General features: G+C 49.2%; 1 protein-coding gene and 1 pseudogene across 2 annotated transcripts in view; one reads left to right on the forward strand and one right to left on the reverse strand.

Moving 5' to 3' along the window:
• Nucleotides 1-10,665: 10,665 nt before the first annotated feature.
• The window catches only part of Wdtc1 (WD and tetratricopeptide repeats 1), a 44,867-nt gene continuing 34,410 nt past the window's right edge, over nt 10,666-21,122 (reverse strand). For both annotated transcript variants that reach the window (XM_010632785.3, XM_010632791.2), the window contains 5 exons: nt 20,588-20,761; nt 16,496-16,731; nt 14,884-15,058; nt 13,829-14,021; nt 10,666-12,564 (listed from right to left, as the gene is read on the reverse strand). In XM_010632785.3, coding sequence (XP_010631087.1) covers nt 12,367-12,564; nt 13,829-14,021; nt 14,884-15,058; nt 16,496-16,731; nt 20,588-20,761 — 976 coding nt within the window. In that variant the 3' untranslated portion in view covers nt 10,666-12,366. The remainder of the gene's footprint in view (nt 12,565-13,828; nt 14,022-14,883; nt 15,059-16,495; nt 16,732-20,587; nt 20,762-21,122) is intronic.
• LOC117287444 lies at nt 16,258-16,417 on the forward strand (annotated as a pseudogene).

Raw genomic sequence — 21,122 nt, forward strand, 5'->3', positions numbered from 1 at the left:
GTCTCGTCCCGTGGCGTCACTTCCCGGAGGTGGGGTCCTCGCTGCTTGGCCTTCCCCCCGGGAATCGGAGCCGTGTAACTCTGGGCCCGGCCGGCCTCGCCCCTCGCCGGGCGCCCGTTGACGAGTTGTAGGCTGCACTGGCCTCAGGCCGAGCGCACTCTGCCTCCTTAGCACGACGACGGCGAACACGCGGGTGCAGCAAGCCCAGGGCTTCTAAGAGGTGTGCCGCACGTGCTATTTACTGAGCACTTATTAAGTGCTAACCACTTGGCAATCATTATTTCTAATTCCCGTAAACTGATTAGACACGCACATTTAGGTATTTTCCCCATATTACAAGTGAGCAACTGAAGTTCTACAGGGGCAGTTAAGGGCTCATGACTCAAACCCAAAGTCTTTTTTCCTTCCTTTCTTTCTCGTTTTCTTTCTCCTTCCTTCCCTTTCTCTTTTCTTTCTTGTCTTTTTTTCTTCTTTGCAGTATTGGGGGTCAAACTCAGGACCTTGCGCTTGCGAGGCAGGTGCGGCGCCCGAGCTTAATCCCTGGCCCTTCTTTTGCCCTTTTCTGTAGCCTTTCACGAGGTAGTGGTGAAGGACAGGCAGACTAAATTCTGTAGGGAGTGGGGACAGACAGACTCATTAACCCAATAGGAGATATTTGAGTCTTGGGTTTGGCAGGTAGCACGGGAAGGGGAGTGAATGCAGCCAGCAGCAGAGGAAGGAAGGAAAGCCTGGAGGAGTCCCCTGTGCGGGAGACTGAAAATCGTCCTGGCTGGAGTCGATGTGGTCCAGTCCCTTCATAATGGGAAACAGGCTCAGAGCGGTTAAGCAGTTGTACCAAGTCACACCCCAGTAATACGGAGCGGCCAGGCTCCAGTTTTGGAGTCTTTTGGCTTTTAGAAGGATGCCAAGATAAACAAAAGAAATGAAGAAAAAAAAAAACCCTAAAAGAAATGAAATCTGCTGAGGAGAGGAGTGGGAATGCGGAAGGCAAGGAGGAAGGCAGCTGATAAAAATCAGGCTAAAGGAAGGTGTGGACAGACCCACTCTGGAAGGTGAGAGCTGTGTGTTTTGGGACAGTTTTGTTTCCATTCACTCTTCCTCAGTCCTGATCTATGGAAAATTTACATTCTTCTTTTGGGCATATGAAGCTTTAATGCATTTCTTGATATGCCTGTCTCTGCTTTGTAACTCTAAGGTCCTTGACTAGTAGCCAGCACAGTTCCTCATATAGAGCAAATGCTCATTGTTTATGTAATGACTAGGTGTTTTCTGAAGACCTCACAGTTATCTTAGCTGACCGTAATTCTACTCCATTCAGAATTCTTTTTTTGTGTATGTGGAGACTGGGCCTTCACCCTGAGCTATACCCCCAGCTCTTTTCTAATTTTTAAATTTTGAGATAGGGTCTTGCTAAATCATCCAACCTGGGCTTGAACTTGGAATCCTCCTGCCTCAACCTCCCAGAGTGATGAGATCACAGGTGTGTGCCACCACCCTTGGCTCATTCGAAAGTTCTTTGAATAGGACCAGGGATTTAGCTCAGTGGTTCCTGAGCCTGCCTCGAAAGCACAAGAACCCGAGTTGGATCCTCAGTATGCAAAAAAAAAAAAAAAAAGTTCTTTAAAGATGTTTGTACCTGTCTGTTCACTCTTGATATGTGATCCTTGAAGGATAGCAATCAGCTTTTAGCACAGGACTTGGAATAGATTAAGCCTGCAGTATAATGTTGTCCAATGAATAAATTAATTTAAAAATTTTTATTGGTGGTACTGGGGACCGAGCTCAGAGCTTTGTGCATGCTGCTACTGAGCTACATCTCTAGTGTAGAGACCTTTCCTTTTTTTTTTTTTTTTTTGGTACCGGGGATTGAACTCCGGTCCTTGCACTTGCAAGGCAGGCCACCGAACCACTGAGCTAAATCCCTGGCCCCCCCCTTTTTTTTATGGTACTTCAGATTGAATTCAGAGAGGCTCTACACTTGAGCTACAGCCCCAGCCTCTATTTATTTAGGTACTGGGAATTGAATTGAGGGTCTTTGCACTGAGCTATATCTCTAGGGTGTTTTGTTTTGTTTTGTTTGAGACAAATTCTCCCTAACTTACTAAATTGCCCAGGCTCAGCTTGAACTTTGAATCCTGTTTTTTTTGTGTGTGTGTTTTGAGTCTAGGTCTCACCATGTAGTTCAGACTGCTCTGGAGCTCACTGTGTAGCCCAGGCTGGTCTCGAACTCAGCGATCCTCCTGCCTTAGCCTCTCCAGTGCTGGGATTACAGGCGTGTGCCACCATGCCCAGCTCTGTTGTTCTTGTTTTTGTTTTCTGCTGGGGATTAAACCTAGAAGTGCTCTACCACTGAGGGACATCCCTAGCCTTGATTTATTGATTTAGAGACAGGGCCAGCAAAATTGCCCAGATAGGGTTTGAATTTGTGATCCTCTTACTTCAGTCTCCCTCAGTACTAGGATTACAGGTGTGCACTACTATGCCTGGCTATGAGCCTTTGTAACGGGCTCCTAGAGATTGGTGGGCACAGCACTGAGGCACAAGTTCTGATCAGAGCCCTAGCTCCCTTCCTTATAACCTATATTGTCCCCCAGCTGCAGAAGCAGGAGCATGATGGCCGGGTAGCTGGAGGGAAAAGCTAGCTGCTTCTCTGACTTTTCTGGAGCCTGGCTCCCAGCTTTGTTTTCCACCACAGCCTGCGCACAGGGCCCCTTCTCACACATACATCCCCTTGGTTCTCACCCTGTGTAACAGTTTCCCTGGCCTGTGTCCTTTTTTGCTCCTGCTTTCCTTTTCACCCACAGACAGATGGGAAATCTCCATCAAAGACTAACACTGCCTCCCAGGCTCAAAGGATCACAGCACCGGCCTGGAAGAAGCTCCTTTACATGAAGAATTTGGAACCCTGATTGACAGGATTCAGAGCTACCCCTCCCCCAACACATACACTGACCCAAAACAGGAATGACCATCTGGATCCGCTTACAGGACTGGCTGGGGGAGGGAAGGTTGGCAGAATGGGAACTGTCAAGCTGGCAAACCTGTGATGCTGCTTATGTGACAGTGAGATGGGACACCTCCTGTGTTGGTGTTAGGGCATTCCCTAAACTGGCTTCATATATAGGAGTCCCCACGGCTCACAGATCTTTCTCAGGCCACCATGCTCATTCTCAAATTTAAGGCTCCCCACAGTCTGACTCCATATTTCGTTCCCTTTGAGGCCCGTCTTGTTTCCCTCCCAACTTGCTTGGAGCTAGTAGCCTCACTAGCTATTTGCCCTTTGTTTTATTTTGTACTGGAGATCGAACTCAGGACCTTGTGCTTGCAAGGCAGGCAGCGGGACCACAGAGGTAAATCCCTGGCCCTATTTGCCTTTAAGACTTCAATCCATGGACCTCATAGCTCATATCTTTGCTCACATGGTTCTTTAATTGGGAATGTCCTTTCCTTCCTCTTCTACACCATGTTCAAGGTTTCGGGCAAATGCTCCCTCTTTGCTCCCAGAGCACGAAGGCTGTTTCCACTTACTGAATATTCATGTATCTTGCATTAGCATTAGCTGTTTACATTCTACTTCCCCCAAGAGACTGAACTCCTTGAAAAGGGGGCTGACTGGATCTGCTGGTCCCTGGAGTCCAGCTGGGCACTGGGCAGATAGAAGTGTTTAGGGAATGTCCCAGGAGCTATTTGTTGACCACAGAAGATCTCCTTAAGGGGAAGCCTCACCTTAACCAACAATTCTACAATAGTGAAACAGGGCTGGGCTGCAGGACAGAGGAGCTGCTGGGCATGATGCAAAGTGTGGCGTGGGGGAGGGCAGGTCCTCTCTTCCGCAGCCTTTCTGCTCAGCACCGTCATTTTCCTGACTGCAGGAGACTGGGTATCTCTGTGTTATGGCTGCAAAGTTCTCCATGGTTGGGAGAGGACCAGGGAGCCAAAACAGTGCAGGAAATGACTTGACTTTAACCCTTTTAGACATCAGAGTTTACAACACTACTTTACTTCACTCCATTTTACAGCTGGGCAAACCGACCTGAGATTATAGAAAGCACAGCTAGGACCAGAATGTCTCCCATGTTGGGGTGGGTAGTAAACCATGAGTTTGGACATGTGGGGCCAGGAGCCAGTCAGCCTGCCCAGTGTTTGAATCTTAGCTCTGTCACGTTAGGAAAGTAACTGAACCCGATGTAGGAAACAACCCAAATCTTGTCGTGGGCTGAGGATTTAGCTCAGTGGAACTGCGCCTGTCTTGCAAGCTCAAGGAACTGAGTTAGATCCCTGGTACCAAAAACAAAATAAAAAATCTTGTCCTGGTTTTTGTGGGGCTTGTACCTGAATGGTGCTTGGCCAAAAGAAAGATTCCATTCTAGCCACTGTAGCAGATAAAACCACGTTACTATTGTAGGACCCATAACCTCTTCAAAAGCACTTTGATGTGTATAATCTATGATTTGGAACCTCCTTACAGCAGTGAGATAACCAGAGAAAGTAACACAATACCATTCTACTGAAGAGAAAATATCAGAAGAGGTTCAGGGCCATGCCTGAGGTCTAATCATGTATTAGACAAAGTTGGGGTTCTAAAATCCAGCCCAGGGTCATCTCTGCTGGTGACCCATTTTAGGGTGACTAAAGAGTGAGGAAGAGAGATCAGCCTGAGACCTTATAACACCTCAACTTAAAATAGGTGTAGAGTATGGCCATTTAGGGCCAGGATCCATTTAAAGAAATGTGAGCGCGGGAGACAGAATCGTAGAGTGGCACATGCTTGTTGTCACGCCCATCACAATACCTTCTATCCACCCACTTTGCCTCCCAAACCATTTGCATCCCTAGCCCTGACAAAGCTTCAACATAGTGGGGCACTTCATGGCAGAAGGTGCTGGAGAGGACTCGTTTCATAGCAAGATCCAGTGTTCAGGGACCATGCAGAGCCTGTTATTTACTACTCTACAACTCCCAGACAACCTGGAGGCTCTAGAACAAGGATGGTGAACTTTGAGAGCTTTCAATGATGATAAACAGCCCACTGTAGCACGTGTGCCATAGGCTCACCACCACTGCTCTAGGAGGACTGGGTCTGTTGTGTGTGTTTTCCTCCAGACAGTGCCACAGTTAATGCCAGGCACTCAATAGAAGCTCAAAGGGTATCAGGACTTATTAACGTCTAAGAAAATGACATTTTAGCTGGATGTGGTGTATGTCTGTAATCCCAGTACTCTAGAAGGCTGAAGCTGGATTGCCAATTTGAGTCGAGCCCGAGCAATTCAGCGAGACCCTATCTCAAAAAGGCTGGGGGTATAGCTCAGTGCAAAGGCCCTGGGTTCAATCACCAATAACAGAAACAAAAAGATGCTTTCGCAAGTGTTCACGCGCGTGTGTATGTGTTGGGGGCTGGAACATAAGGCTTCAAGGACTGGACTAAGAATCAGAGGTCAGGGACTCAATCCTGGCCTTGCATTTAATTCACTGGGGGTCCTGGGGCAAGCCATCCCTTTTCCTGCCCCTCTCTGGAACTTATTGTCCATATTTGTATTATACAGCTGGGGCTAGATCAGTGGTTCTTGGCTCTGGCTGTACACTAGAATGAATCCGGAATGCTTTAAAATAATGGATACTTATCACTGGGCATGGTGGTGCATGCCTGTAATCTCAGCACTTGGGAGGCTGAGGCAGGATCCATGCCAGCCTGGGCTACATAGTGAGTTCAAGGCCAGCTTGACTACATAGTGAGACCCTGTATCAAAAAATAAAACAACAAAACAAAAAATGGATACCTGAACTGTGCCTCAGATCAATTAAAACAGAGTTCCTAAGGGTAGGTAAGGGAGTTGTTTTTTTGGTGGTGGTGGTATTAGGGATTGAGCCTTTGGCCTCAGCATTGAGCTATATTCCTAACCCTTTAAAATTTTTTCTCCAGGCCGGGCGTGGTGGCGCATGTTTATAATCACAGCACTCTGGAGGCTGAGGCAGGAGGATCACTGTGAATTGGAGACCAGTCTGGGCTACATAGTGAGACCCTGTCTCAATAAACATAAACAAAAACAAAATTATTTTTTGTTTTCACCCTGGCATAACCACTATCTTGAAATGTGAGTTTACTGTCCCTTTTCTTCAGTTGTACCATATTTCTGTATGTAAGCACATTTTTGAACCCCATGATTCTAGTTCCTCCCCATCCCTTTGATTCTGGAGATAGAACTGGGGGGTCTTTCACAATAATTTACATCCATCCCCAGGCCTTTTTACCTATGTAAGACTTGAAACAGGTTCTCACCAAGTTTTTACTCCAACTTGGGATCTCTTGCCTCAGCCTCCCAGAGTATGGGGATCAAGGTGAGACCCAGCTTGCATGGGAGGTTTTTAAAAGCATGCTGGATAATTCTAATGAAGCCAGGGCTGAGAACATCTGAACTAGCTAACTCCTCTTTTAAAATCTGCAAGCATTTTTTTAGTATGCCTCTAAACATTGGCATTAGGAGCCAGGCATGGTGGTGCACACCTGTAATCCCAGCACTTGGGAAGCTGAGGCAGGAGGACTACAGCAAGTTCAAGACCAGCCTGGGCTACATAGTTGAATTCAAGGCCAGCCTGAACTAATAGTGAGACCCTGTCTCCCACCACCAGCAAAAAAATATAAAAGGACTAGCATTATGGTTTAAGGCCATATCTGCCCATCACAAACACAGAAGTCCCAATTTGTTTGTTCTTGGTACTGGGGATTGAACTCAGGCCTTTGCACGTGCGAGGCAGGTAGTGGAACCACTGAGCTAAATCCTGGGCCTAGAAGTCCCAATTTGTAATGTCTGTTTTGGAGTAGTTACAAATGAGTTCCGTTCTAGAATTGTACATAAGTCGGATTCGTTTGTAAGCTGACAAAGTGAGTCTTATACAGTACTGTACACCTGTGAAAGCTCACAACTTGAATGTTTCTAAGTCAGGGACTTGCTGTATATTCTCTGTGTGGGCTTATCTGAGACCCAAGTTTTCTACTAGCAGGGCCATGAGAACTTTGTCTAAGTCACACACACAGAATGCTTTAAAAATGCAAAATTTTAAAATTTTGCCTTTTCCAGAAAGTCATATGGTTGGAATCACAGAATATGTAGCCTTTTCAGACTGCCTTCTTTCACAAAGCAACAGGCATGTTTCTTCTATACCTTTTTTTTTGGTATTAGGGATCAAACACAAGGCTGTGTACATGCTAGGAAAGTGCTCTATCACTGAATCATATTCCCAACTTCTACTTTAAAAAAAATACCACTAAGTTGCCCAGGCTAATCTTGAATTTTGAATCCTTTTGTCTCAGTCTCCTGAGTAACTGGGACCACAGATGTTCATCAATCTTTCCCTGTCCTCCATATCATTTTGGGGCTTTCAGTTTTTTTTTTTTTTTTTTTTTTTTTTAATTGTTTTTTGAAACAGGGTCTCACTATGTAGTCGAGACAGACCTGGAACTATGTAGCCCAAGCTGGTCTCGAACTCTCAGTGATCCTCCTGCCTCAGCCTCCTGAGTGCTGGGATTACAGATGTGCACCACCATGCATGGCAGTTCATTTCTTCTAATAGTCCTTTGTTTTTTGAGACAGGGTCTCCCTATGTACTTCAGGCTGGCCTTGAACTCACTATGTAGCCTAGGCTGGCCTTGAACTTATGGCAATTTGCATGTCTCCGCTTCCCAGTGCTGATATTATAGGTGTGCACCACCAGGCCTGGCCTGACAATGTGTTTTACAAATATTTTCTTCTAGTTCTTGGCTTATCTTTTTCATTCTTTTAACAGTGTTTTTTTATTGTTGTTTTTATTTTTTTGTACCTGGGATCAAACTCCAGATCTTTTGCTTGCGAGGTAGGTGGTGGAACCACTGAGCTAACTCCCCAAGCCCAGGACTTTTGATTATGTTGATGTTATAGACCAATCTGGAAAAAACTGACATCTTAATAATAATACAGAATCTTCCTATTCATGAACATGGACTGCTTTCATTTTCATCTTTATCAGCTTTGTGGTTTTATTCATATAGACTTTATGCATTGTTACTTATTCCTAAGGGCTTTTTTGCGGGGAGGGGTACTAACAAGGGCTGGACAGGTAAAGCACCAGGGTGCTTGTGGAACAGTTAAACTATTCTGTATAACCTGTAGTGATGGATACCTGACACTGTACATTTGTTAAACCCACACAGCTGAGACAGGAGGATTGCCACAGTGTAAGATATGGACTTTAGTTCATCATCATAATTATCAGGACTATATTGTGTCATTATACAATTAATACGTATCATACTAAGATGTTAATAACAGGAAAAACTTAGCTGAGAAGAGATGGGAGGTTCACAAGTTCAAGCAAAGGTCTTGGGTTCAGTTTCCAGCACGGCAATAAATACAGGCAGGGAATGTGGCTCAGTGGTCAAGCAATGTTCCTATCATAAAGAAGCGCCCCCCCCCCCGCTTGAGATAGGGTCTTGCTATGTAGTTCAGGCTAGCCTCAAACTCACTATGTAGCCTAGGCTGGCCTTGAAATCCTAGCAATCCTCCTGCCTCAGCCTCCTGAGTGCTATGATTACAGGTATGTATCACCACGGCCCAGGCCCTAGGTTTGATTCCCAGCACAAAACAGAAGACACACACACATGGACTGTATAATGGTACGTGCTTGTAATCCCAGCAGCTTGGGAGGCTGAAGCAGGAGGATCATGAACCCTGGCTAGGTTGGGCAACAGAATGAGACCCCACCTGGAGGCAAAATAAAAACTCTAGATAAAAGAAACTGAGGCAGGAGGATTGCCATGGGGGTTCAAGGCCAGCCTGAACTACATAGTGAGACTCTGTCTTATAAACAAACAGCGAAACAAACAAAAAAGGGCACCCTGGTGAATTCTAATGGCTCTTTTTGCCTACAGGGATCAAGCCTATAGTCTCTCACCAAGCATAGGGAATCCTCCACAATTTGGCCCTCCGGTTCACCCTCTACAATTCAGTCAAACTAAATCATTCAGGTTCCATGAAAGAATCTGTGAAATTACAGCATTGTCTTGGTCTGGAACACTGTTAGTTCCTTGCATTGTCTGGAAATACCTTTTTTTTTTTTTTTTGTACCAGGGTGTGAACTCAGGACCTCACACTTGCCAGGTAGGCGCTGTGCCACTGAGCTACACCCCCGGCCAGTGTGGCAATATCTTGAAGTTGCTGTAGGCTTCAATCTGGGAACACAGCCTGTAGCAGGCTTTGTTACGCCAATACTGTGTTTCTGGCAGAACCCCTTTCTTACCTGTCTCCTTAACTAAATCAAGCATACCCAGCTGGACCCTGCCTGCAAATGTATGGAACAGAAAAATCACCAAGTTTTAGCAGCGAAACTACATTCCTCCAGCACTGCTGATGTGGTGGCACAAGCCTGTAATCTCAGCACTTGGGAAGCTGAGGCAGGAGGACTGCTCTGAGTTCAAGTCCAGCCTGAACTACACAGTGAGACCCTGTCTCATAAACAAACAACGAAATAAAAACCAAACCTCTAGCACTGAACCACAGTTCCCAAAGTGTATGAAGATATTTTAGGTGCCATGGCAGATTCCAGGGAATAAAGTGGGATATTCTCATATTTGACCTCTGTTGCCTAACAAAAAATTTATTAACTCAGGGTAGTTTGTAGTTTCATCATATGTTGTCACTACACTGCTTTTAACTATGTCATTTTAAGAAGTGAGATTTTTAGTGGTTGCTGTGATAAAAAAGCAAATGAAAGTCAATGTGGAATAGGAAATATGGGTGGTGGTTTCTTCTTTGATCAGAAAATTTGACAAGCTGTGTAGTGCCCAATAGATATGCAGATCCCATTAGTAATTGCAGTTATTTAAGAAAATACTGTTTCTTCCAGTTTAGGTGTATTATTTTTAAAATAGCAACTAACTCATTAGGATATAAATACCCATTAAGTGATTTGGGTTTAGTGACCTGTTAGGTATTTCTTTTGGCTTTGGGGTGCCAAGAAAAAGTTACTGCAATGGTAACGGTGCTGTGAGCTGAGAGTAAGGGAAGCTCTGGTCTACAGGGTGATCTGATAATCCATGACCCGAGAAAAAACGCAGGCTGTGAAATCAACTGAGTGCGTGATAACCAGTATTCTTCCCTCCAATAAGACAGAAAGGTAAACAACATAGTGCACGTGGCAAGGTTAAGTACTGTATTACTGTGTAAAATTTTTGCTCATTTTATGTGTGTGGGGGGCAGGTCACCATGTGAAATATGTATTCTTTTTCTCTCTCTTTTTTTTTTTTGGTACCAGGGATCAAACTCAGGATCTTGAGCTTGCTAGGAGGGCACTGTGCCAATGAGCTACACCCCCAGCCCCAAAATGTATATTTCTTATGTGGGGGCTCTGGTTTTAAAAGTTTGAAAAGCCATCAAGACCATCAGACTCTTGTTTTATAGAAAAAAAAGCCAGAGTGAAAACTGATAATCACAGATCACAACCACCAGTGCTGGGCTTTGTACTTGCCCTGCTGGGTGGGCGGCCATTGCTCATAGTGACCTCACAGGGCCAACCTCATTCTGCCTGGTAGAAGGGCGGTAACTCAAGTTCACAGAGCTACACATGGGAAGGACTAGGTCCGCCCACTTTGGTCCCTAGACCCATTTGTACCCCACAAATGCTACCAGCCACATCTAGAACAAAATGGTTTTAATCAATTGCATCACCCTCAGTCTCCTGGGAGCAGAGCAACAAAAAGGCTCGGCTCCTGCCCCCAGAGGACAGTAAGGCTTATGTGTCTCTCCACACTGCAGGGCCCAGGCTGGGCAGGCAGGGGCGGGAGGCAGGAGGCAGGGAGGGAGGAAATGGCGGGTGGCTTGAACACAGGAACGCAAAGGGGCCCTAGCTGGTTCTTGGGTCCCAGGGCCTAGTCCCAATACTCCCGCTCCTCCCTCTCTGGTTAGAGAAAGGTCATGGAGAAGAGACAGGGGAGCAAGTCCCAGCAGCAGGAGAAGCAGCAGCAGCTGTTTCCTTCACCAATAAATATACTTCATTACCAAGCTAGAAGAAGAGAGGGGTGGGAAGTGGGACTGGGGTGGGCAGGAAGGGGGAGAAGCTGCCACCTGTGTCGCTGGGATTAAAGCAATGAGATGGTGCCAGACCCCCCACCACTAGCCTCACCCCCCTCGTCTTCTTAAAACTGTGAAAAAGCTTTTAACATGGCCCTCCTGTCTCCAGGGCTGCTCTGAAGCCTGACTGAGAGGAGGCACCTGGCAGAGACAGGGGCTGAAGGAGGGAGGGAGAAAGGGAGGGAGAGAAGGGAGGCTGCTTCTCCCCAGAGGCTGCAGCTGGAGGGCTGGAGCCGAGGAAGCACAGAGGGGAAGGGGAGGGAGAGGGAAGGGAGGATGAATCAACTACCCAGAGCAGCTCCTGAGCAGGAGCCAAGGGGGCAGAGGGAGAGGGAGGCTTGGTGGCGGTAACCGCTGCATCCAGTGTAAAGCTTGGGGCTGCTAAGGAGGGAGGGCTGAGCTGGGGACTTTCCCACCCCCCTCCCCCCAGAGCAGCAAGGGACAGAGAAAAGCCATCACTTCTTTGGTCTTTGTGGCGGCTCAGCACATGGGGTGGGAAGAAGGGCAGAGAGGGCAGAGAAGGGCCCTTAGCAGGAAGCCACCTCAGCAGAGTAGGCCTGGTGGGGAGCTCTGGCAAAAAGGTCACAGTGAGGCCAAGGAGCTGCCAGTGGCCCTGGTGCGGAAGTGGCTGCACGGGTGGGGTGGGGTGGGGTGCAGTATGGTGCTTCACCCTCTGCCAGGTTCCTCAGGGAAAGGCAGAGCCAGTGCCTGGGAGGGGGCAACGAGCCTCCCCTGCCACTAAGGCAGGTAGTTTGGCCTTGCCCACTCCAGGGCTCCCATTCTTCTTTGCCTCCACCCCAACCTTCCCTGAAGACCACAGGAGGGGGCATTAGCCCTGCAGATGAGACAGCAAGAGTGGCAACAGGCCAAGGCTAGCCTTTCCCAGCTGAGTTCCATTCCCCTTCTTGCTGCCAAACGAAGGGCATGGCAGTCCTTGAAGACAGCATCAACTCTTACCTCCCTAATGGAGGCAGAAAGGGTTTTGAGGCAGGCCAGAGCCCTCCAGGGATGTGGAAGCAGGAGGCAGGGCAAATGGAGGGGCTTCCCCTCCTGCTGTTCTCAGGGCTGGGGACAGTCAAGGGACAACCAGCCCAAGAGTCTGAAAGCCAGCAAGTTGCAGCAACCCCCAATGCCAAACTAACAAAGAAAACAGGGGAAATGAAAAAATGGGGGTGCGGTGGGAAGACAATCGGAAACAGAACCCCCTGACCTCTTGCCCAGGGAGGGCCAGCTGGAAACTGGGCTGGGGACTGAGACTAAGGAGCGTCTAGCTGGGCCGGCACTGCACCTGGCCCTCGGAGCTGTCCTCATCATCAGAGGCCCCAGCGCCCCCACTGCTCAGGCCTGTGATCCGGTAGCCCATGTTGAGCAGCATCACCTCCAAGGGGTCCGCATTCATGCGCCTTTGGTTGGCCTGAGAGGCGCCTTCCATGTCCTCCACAACTCGGCCTGTGAGGTCTTCACTCTGTGTGGAGAGGGGTAATGTGAGGGACCCCAGGACACATGAGGAAGGCACATACTTTTGTATACATGGACAGGGGCAGTGCGAGGGAAATACAGGAGGATGTGCACAGCAGGAGATGTTCATGGGTGGAAGGGAACACTTGTACAGAGACACACATGAGAGTGTTCACATGGTGGGATGTGTATGAGACAGATGACACACCACATCAAGCTAAGCACACATGGGCAGGGTGCACACAAGGTAAAACTCAGCAGGGAGCATGCTGGAGGACATAGTAAGTTGGATACAGCACACATACAGGGATACAGAGGAGGTGGACAGACATCCAGCCCCACCGCCACACTGTTCGGTTGCATTCCCAACAGCCCTTCCTTTATCTTTCTTTTTTGCTCTCCTCTCAAGGAAGGCTTCTGTAGGGTCCTTCCTTTACAAGTCCAAAAAATTAGCTCTGGAAGCAATCCACCCTGTGACTTGTTTGCCAGTTGGGAAAGGGCAGGAGGTGAGGAAGAGGAGCAGGGGAGGCCTCAGGCGTCTTGTGGGCTACCACACTGGGAGTAGAGGGGGCCAAAGCAGCCTAAGTGTTCCTGTAGGCTGCATTTCACAAGTATCACTTTTTTTTTTGGTACCAGGGATCAAACTCAGGACCTTGTGCTTTGCGAGGTAGGCGTGGTGCCACTGAGCTGAATCCCCAGCCCATCACTTCTTTTTCTTTGCAGCAACCTTTGGAGTGCTGCTGTTATCCCCATTTCGAGTGTAGAGATGGTTACATCTCTCAAGTAGTAAGGGAAGAGGTGGGCCTCAAACTCAGGCCCATCAGATTCCAAAGCCTGTACACTTCTTTATGACTGAGGGATGGGCCCCTGAGCACTTCTGGGCAGATGCACTGCAGTGGTACACGAGAAGGGCTCCTAGGGAACCTCTGAGGCACCCTTCTCATGAGGGGCCACAGCTGGTCTGGTTCTCCCTCTGCTGCCTGCACCCCTGGTTGTGTATGGGCATCTAAACTTGGCAGCTGGCTCAAGGACATGCTCCAAGAAGGCAGAAGCCTACTCTTGCCCCCACAACTCCCCACTGCATTTGGAGCTTCTAGGACGTGAGGGCTCCCACCTTGACCCAGTTTTGGGCTCTAGTATAAAAGCTTAGTCCCCAGCAGCTTCTAGGATCTGTATGGTTCATTTCACTTCTCAGCCCTCAGACTCTGCCAGAGGCCCTGCACAGGGTCCCCACCCTGCCTCCTCCCTATTGAGCTTACCCATGCTCTCACCTCTGGTCGGGGGTTCCAGAGTCGCACAACAGGGTCGATGCCGCTGGTGGCCAGGAAGCAGTAGCTGGGGTGTGGCTGCAGGCAGTTGACGATGGATTCATCCCCCTGGAGCACTCGGACAAGGTTGGTGGTCTCTTTTTCCCAGATGAAGAAGGAGCCATCATCAGAGCCACTGACGATGTACTGAGCATTGCTGGCAGAGGAGCAAAGTGCAGGGAGGTCAGGTGGTGTACTGCCCTAAAGCCTCAAGTACAGGCTGTGTGGCTTAGGGCAAGGGGGAGCAGGGAAGTCTGGAGCCACTCGGGGTTGCTCTCAGCTCAGAACTTATGGGACTCTCTCTGACACTAGGCATGGATCCGTGACAGCCCGTGTCCCTTCAAGACAGTCTCCCTCAAACCTCCTTGGTGCCAGGATTAGATCTTGTACCTCTTAGTTTCTATGTACACCCTCATCTAAGCCTTCCCTCAGCAATCCCAGGCTTCTTGGATTCAGACCCCAAATCCAGTACATCTACAGTACAGGGGTTCACAGTGGATAGAGGGGATCCTGATGATGAGATTCCTGATTTACGTTCATGAGTCTCCCTTACCCATAAAAACTGTAAACATCTGCAAAGGAGGGTTGAGCCCTGGACTTTGTCCCTTGGTACCCAGGGTGTAGTTCTGAGCATACAATGGGTAAGTTGAGATTCCCAGCCTCTAGGGCTCTTGCTTTATCCTCCTCCAGCAGAGAGAACCTCTGAGCATCCAGATAAAGAGAGCAAGGTCTGGCATATGCAGACAGACAGCAGGAATAGGGGTAAAGGAATGGTCCAGACACTGGATTGGATGCTTCGCTTGGATTATCTCATTAATTGCTGTTACGGCCCTATAAGTAAGTAGTTATGGCTGGTTCCATTTTCTAGATGAAGAAACAGATGACAGAGGTGAAGCCACTTGCCCTAGAGTACAGAGGCAGAGCTGGGAACTAAAAGCACTATGCCCTCAATGCTGCCCCTCCCCTAAACTCCTGCTGCCAACAGGGCTGGGAACCTCCTTCTGTTCAGGGCCTCAGACCTGCCGAAGAAATTGGCCTCCTTGATATCCGTGGTGGTGTTGCAGTGGCCACAGTAGCGGAACTGGTAGTCATAGCTTCGCTCTCGCAGCACCATCTCATCTTCTGAGATGGAGTCCTTGCGGCTTGTGCTTCGGAGACGGACAGGGCCACCACCACCAGCTCCTTTCTTCTCCTCTGGGGGCAGAGATCAAGGAAAGGTGAGAGTCTTGTCCCTCCTTCCCCCAGCCCCCCACAGCCCTATTTCTGCCCAAATATTGGCAATGTAAGACTACCTGCCTCTACTCCTACCCTGGAAAACAGAGAAAAAGTGAGGAAGATGTATCTTTGGGCTCAACCATCTTTTGAGGATGTTTAAAAAGAAATTTGATTTAGGGAGAGTCCCAGTTCAGGTCTCTGAGTAAAGGCCTGGAAGCCACAGGGATACACAGCTCAAGATATGTTTGTGTGGATGAGACAGGCACGGTAGGGTAGGAGGAGGCACTCAAAAAGATAGCCTGAATGGGTGGCTTTTATAGATAGATTCATAGCTCTTAAGTCAGTAAGGACCAAGTTATTATAGATCCCAACTGTGGCACTGATTGACAGGTAAAATTGTTAGTTTTCTCAGTCCTTAGAGGGCCATGTTCCTGCTTCCTTTTGAGCCCTTAGACATAGTGATCCCTATGCCAGGGACAATTTACCTCCTGCAGCCACCCTGGATCCTCTGCATCCCTCTCACCTTGACTTGTATGTCTCTTCCCAAGGAACCCCAGACTGCTATCAGGCCTCCCTATATACTGATGCTACTCAGGGGCCCTGCCTCTTGTCCCTCCCTCTCTTTCCTTCAGGGGTTGTTCCTTCACTAGACTGTAAACTCTACAAACTGTGAAATCACATCTGATGGGGGCATAGCTGTATCCCCAGGACCGAGCACAGTACCTGGAACATGACAGGTGTCTGCTAACTATTCATTAAACAAAAGAACTAACCCCATGGCTAGTAGACTGCAAAGGAGAGAAGTGAGAATCGGTGTCTGCCTCCAGTGGGCTCACCTTCCATGTTTACAGAACACACTACCATGACCCAGCTAGCTCTCCAATGCTAGTATCAAGAGCTGGACAGGATGGGTGCAGGTGAACAGTGGGTTCAGAGGCTGTACTGTGCCTACAGCCACCACTGGGTAGAGCTGATGTATTTCTACTGCAATGAGCTGCTGTTTGTGCTGCACTTACAGAGATCCCAACGAAGGTCACAATCAGCTCCTGCCTCCCAGCCCAGTATAGCTGCCAAGACCCTGTCTAGAAGCAGGTGGGAAGGCCCAGCCAGAGCCCACATGGCTTGAATGGGCTCAGCTTATTTCTATACCAGATGCTTTGAACATATCATAGGTAATCCTCAATTCTTGGCCTTTTGGCTAAGATCAAGTGTAGTATCTGTTCTTATCAGAAACTCTCAGTGGAAGGTGTTAGCATTTGCCCTTTTCAGGTGTGGAAACTGAGTCTCAGAGAAACTCAAGATCTCTGAATCATCTCCATTTAGGCTTCTCTAAACCTAGAACCATGTCCTCTCCAGAAAGTCATTTAGCATCTCAAATAGGTGAGTGACAGCAACCCTTCCTCAGCACCCACTCACCACCATCATTTTTGGAGAAGAGGGCGGCCGTGATGTCTCGGCCCAGTGCATCACAAGCACTGCTGTGGGCCTGCTCCGGGAACTTCCCTTTGAAGTCGTCCAGGCACTCCAGGGCCTCAGCCACATACTTGAGCTCAAAGAGGCAGCGAGCCAGGCGGAAGTGTGCCTTCAGGTGGCATGGATTGAGGGAGATGGCCTTGAGGCAATCCCTCAGGGCATCATAGTGGTCACCGTCCCTAGGAAGGCAGGGGAGTACAGCTTGGAGTTGGGCCATGTGGCAAGCACATGAGTGGTACCCACTCAGTCTCCTCTGCTTCTTGTGGCCACCCCAAGTCTACTTCTGAGATTTCAGGGTGAAGGGACTTGGGGAATGAAGAGAATGCTGGTTTAACCCAGTTCTCCCTCCTGGGGAGATGGAGTATGCTAAGGAGAAGGCAGGAACCCTAAGGGCTTTGGGATGGCAAAAATGGTGTCAGGCTGCCCTCTGCTGGGCACAGACTGCAATTGTGCACTGCTCACCCCAGGCACCCGCAGCTCTGCAGCAGAAGGCCTGGCATCCTGCCCATTTCAGGCTCCCCAAGCCCTCCTTCTCTTTCCTTCATCCACCTCCTCAAATCCTCCTGCTGGCCTTCAAAGCCATGTCCAAGGCAGGGGGCCCTCAAGGACACTTCTGTGGTCTGAGGAAGCCAGAAGTTCCAGGCCAGGGATTCAGGGTCTGACCAGCAGGCAGCAAGCCCTCAGCCAGACCCCCCTCTGTCCTGGCTGACTGATCCGCAGCAGCTGTGGCCTCTACCTCCTGGAGCTGGAGGATGGGGCTGGACTGTCTGGCACAGTCAGCTCTCTGGAAGCTGATGGTAAGGGGACTGTGAATGCTTCCAGTCATTCCCACTCACTTCTCCAACCTGGAGTATGGATGAAGGGAAGTGGGAGAGCTTTGCCTTTTGGGAGAGGAGAAATAAGTGGGAGGAGATAAAAGGAGAAGCCCCTCCTTCTCGCACTGTGTCAGAATAAAGGAGGACGCACCCCCAGCTCCCAGAGACCTGTCCTCACCTCCTGTCTAGAAAGCCAGTCAGGACACAAGAACCACTTCTCTTTGGAAGCATATGTTTTTTCCCCCTGCAGGGTTGGGGTGGGCTGAGCCAAGCCATAAGCAGCACTCCCCAGAGCTGATAACAAGGCTCACAATCCTCCTGCATGGCCAAACATGCCTGACATGGGGAGGCTCCTCCTGACCCTTCTCTCCCTGTAACACTCAGAGGGAACATTCAGCCTTGAAGCAGCCATACTCAGACCAGGAACTAGGAGCTCAGCAGCATGAGGCAGGCAGGAGAGAGAGCTGCTTTGATGGCAAGGCCTGCGTCAGAATAAATGGCTATGACGGAGGAGCAGGCGCTGTTTGGAAACCCAATTACTGCCTGCAAGGTGCCCCTCTGAGCTCCTGGGCGGAGCCAAACCAGAGCCCAGCCAGGAGCCAGAGGGTGGTCTGCATCCAGGAGCAGATGGTAGCCCTGGGGAGACTGGCTTGGGACAGAATGTGACATTCTAGGGGTCACTGGCAAACATGTGGGGGTGGGAGGAGAGAGCAGGCTGGCCCTAGGGCTCACCCACCCTAAATACACTGCCAGATTAATCTCCCTGAAAGGACAGCCCCTCCGCACATCCCTCTCCTACATCAACACTCTCCAGTAGCTGCCCATCATGCACTGAATCCAGGCCAAACGCCACCACTCTGCATTCCAAGCTCTTCTCAGGCCGGCCCCAGGCTACCTCACAGACTCATCTCCTGCCAGTCCCTTCCTCAACGCTCTGCTCCAGCCAAATGGATTTGCTGTTCTGAGCAAGCTCTTTAGTCAGTCCCCAGCCCCCACGCCTTTGTTCACAATATTTCATCTCCCCAGAATGTCCTTTTCCACCGTCCCCTCCTCCTCTTCATTTCCTTGTCTAAATCTGCCCACACTGCAAGCCCATTCAGACATCACGTCTTTCTTTTATTCTTTTTCTTTTTGCAGTGTTGGGTATTGAACCCAGGGCCTTTGCACTGAACCATATCCCTAGCGCTTTCTATATTTTATTTTGAGACAGGGTTTTGCTAAATTGCTAACTGCCCAGGCTAAGCTCACACTTTCAGTCCTCCTGCTTCAGCCTGAGTGTTGGGATTTCAGGTGTGTACCATGTCTTGTTACTCTACATCTGACCTAACTTTTCTTGATGCTGACAGCATTTTGCCTGACCATGACAGTTACTGATTCCTGCCTCTAATGCTGAAATATGGACTTTATCTCCTGTTTAAAAGCTGGGTGCTCTGGAGCACAGGGACTCAGAGTGACAGAATTGTGCACTCCTAGCATTTAGTAAGAGAACTCAGAGAACAATTTGAGGGCACACATAGACTGGAAAACCACCAATCTCTTTTAGCAAGAACACAGGTATACAGCTAAGCTCTCAGTCTGGAGTCTTGGTGAAGACTGCTACATTCTACCCAACTGTTGGGACACAGAGGCGAAAACACCTCAAGATGGCCCCATAATGGTTATCTCGTAGATTTGGGTTCCACCTGAGTTATGGGCAAACTCCTGATTCCTGAGCTAAGGCCTGTAGCAACACTATCTTCCCTACCCCTCACTTAAAAAAACAAAACAAAAACCACTTGCAAACTCTTTTTTTTTTTTGTGGTACTGGGGATCAAACTCAGGATCTTGTGCTTGCAAGGCAGGTGGGGGAACCACTGAGCTAAATCCCCAGCCTGCAAACTCTTTATTAAAAAGGAGCGGGAAGGTCATGCAAAGCTAGATGAGCCCTTGACCACCAGGCCACACTGCCAATCACCCTGTCCTTCATAGCTCAGTGATAAATGGTGTAGGTCTCTGGGCTTATGGCCTGAGCATGGCCTTTTGGGAATTGGCCTTTTGGGAATTCAGTTTTACCTCCCGCAGGCCACACATCAGATAAAGGTGCCCCAGGGAGTACGGGGTGGTGGGTGATAAAGTAGGGTGGGGGCCTATGGGGTCAGAGGCACCATGGGTGTAGATAGGGACAGCCTTGCTGAGAAGGAAACATGGAGCCAGGACAGGTGGGAAGGGAGCAGAGATATGCAGAGATGCGCTGGCCAGGGGGAAGCTAGGGGTGGGTGTGCTGAGGAGCTGAGGCTGAGGAAGAAGTGAGGCCAGGGAGGCACAGGGCCAGGGAGGTGGAGCTCAGCTCACACAGGTCCTCGAGGAGCGAGTTTCAATTCCAGCCTCCTACCTCTGGGGTGGCCCACCCAGGATTCTGGTGACTTCCCTCCTCCCTGCAGATATCTATGCCATTGGTCCCTTGCCCCTCACTTATGATCCTGCTGCCTTGGGTGGGTTTCTTAAGCTTCCCTAGGCCTGCCTAGTTTCAGCCAGACGATGGCACACCAGCTGGCCTGTCTGTCTGGGCAGAGATGACGGATGCCAGACGGAGCAGAAATGGCTGTGGGCCCAGCTCTATCCATCTCCAGTCCTGGCCCTGGCTGGGGGATGGGGGTCTGCCTGCCTGCTTGCCTGCTGGTGCTACAGGCATAAGGGCTTGGGGGCCCTGATGGTCTCCAATGATGGGGGCTCCTTGGACCTACTACCATAATCCTAACATGAGCCACACTGGTCTCAGAGCTTTAGCACCTCATTTGTGTGTGGTCTAGTGAGTCTAAATTACACAAAGCAAACCCTTGAGGCAAGGAGCTACAGGATTATTTTAGACACATATCAACTAAATTCATCAAATACTTCATTTCCACCAAGATTCCACTTTTTCCTTCAAAGACCAGTTTAAGACCTAATTCTCCAATAACTGGGATTAACCATTCTCTCAACTCCTACTTCCTCAGTGGCCACAGCACTTGCTAATGAAATAACATGTTGAGCTTCCTTGGTGCTTGAGACCTAAGACTCGGTGTACCTGGCTACTCTCAGCCTAGAGATGGGGAGGAGACCCGGGCTCAAGAAATCCTGAGGTAGCAGGATGCTATTGCCACCTTTCCTGGATACCTTGGCAACCTGGCTCTAGCAGGTCACTTGTGGTCCAGCTGCTTCATCCCTTTTTGGCCAAGCCCTCTCTGTAGTGCCCACTTACCACTTGCGCTTCATGTAGGCAGCAGCTCGGTTTCCGTATAGCATGGCATTGTGAGGGGCCCTCTGCACGGCTTTACTGTAAAGCTGAATGGCCTGGGTCCACTGCTGGCAGGCAAAGGCCTCATTGGCTTGCTGCTTCACACGTTCCAGATATGGGGGCAACTCTACTTGGGGGCTGCAGAGGAAGAGAGTCAAGTCAGACCAGTCAAAGGAGGGCGGAACAGCTCTCTGGACATCTTCCTAAAGCCCACACAGGCTTTCTTGTCCCTAGAATCTGCAGTTTCACCTAGAAGAGGGGGCCATTCCCATCCCTGACCTGGCTTTTTTCTATTGCCATGAGAAGGAATAGGTACAATTCCAAACACTCTGAGCTGGTGGAAAAGAAGAGGGGCAGAAAGAAAGCTGTCTTAGATAGGCTTACAGCAATTCTTAATCAAACACTTGGGCATGATAGCAGCTGCCTCCATGCTGAGCTGAACCTTATAATCACTGTAGTCTCTCCTATGGATCTCTTTATGGAAAACTGTTTCTCACAA

The sequence above is a fragment of the Fukomys damarensis genome, unplaced genomic scaffold (assembly GCF_012274545.1).
Source record: "Fukomys damarensis isolate Sample0158 unplaced genomic scaffold, DMR_v1.0_HiC HiC_scaffold_23, whole genome shotgun sequence".
NCBI lineage: Eukaryota > Metazoa > Chordata > Mammalia > Rodentia > Bathyergidae > Fukomys > Fukomys damarensis.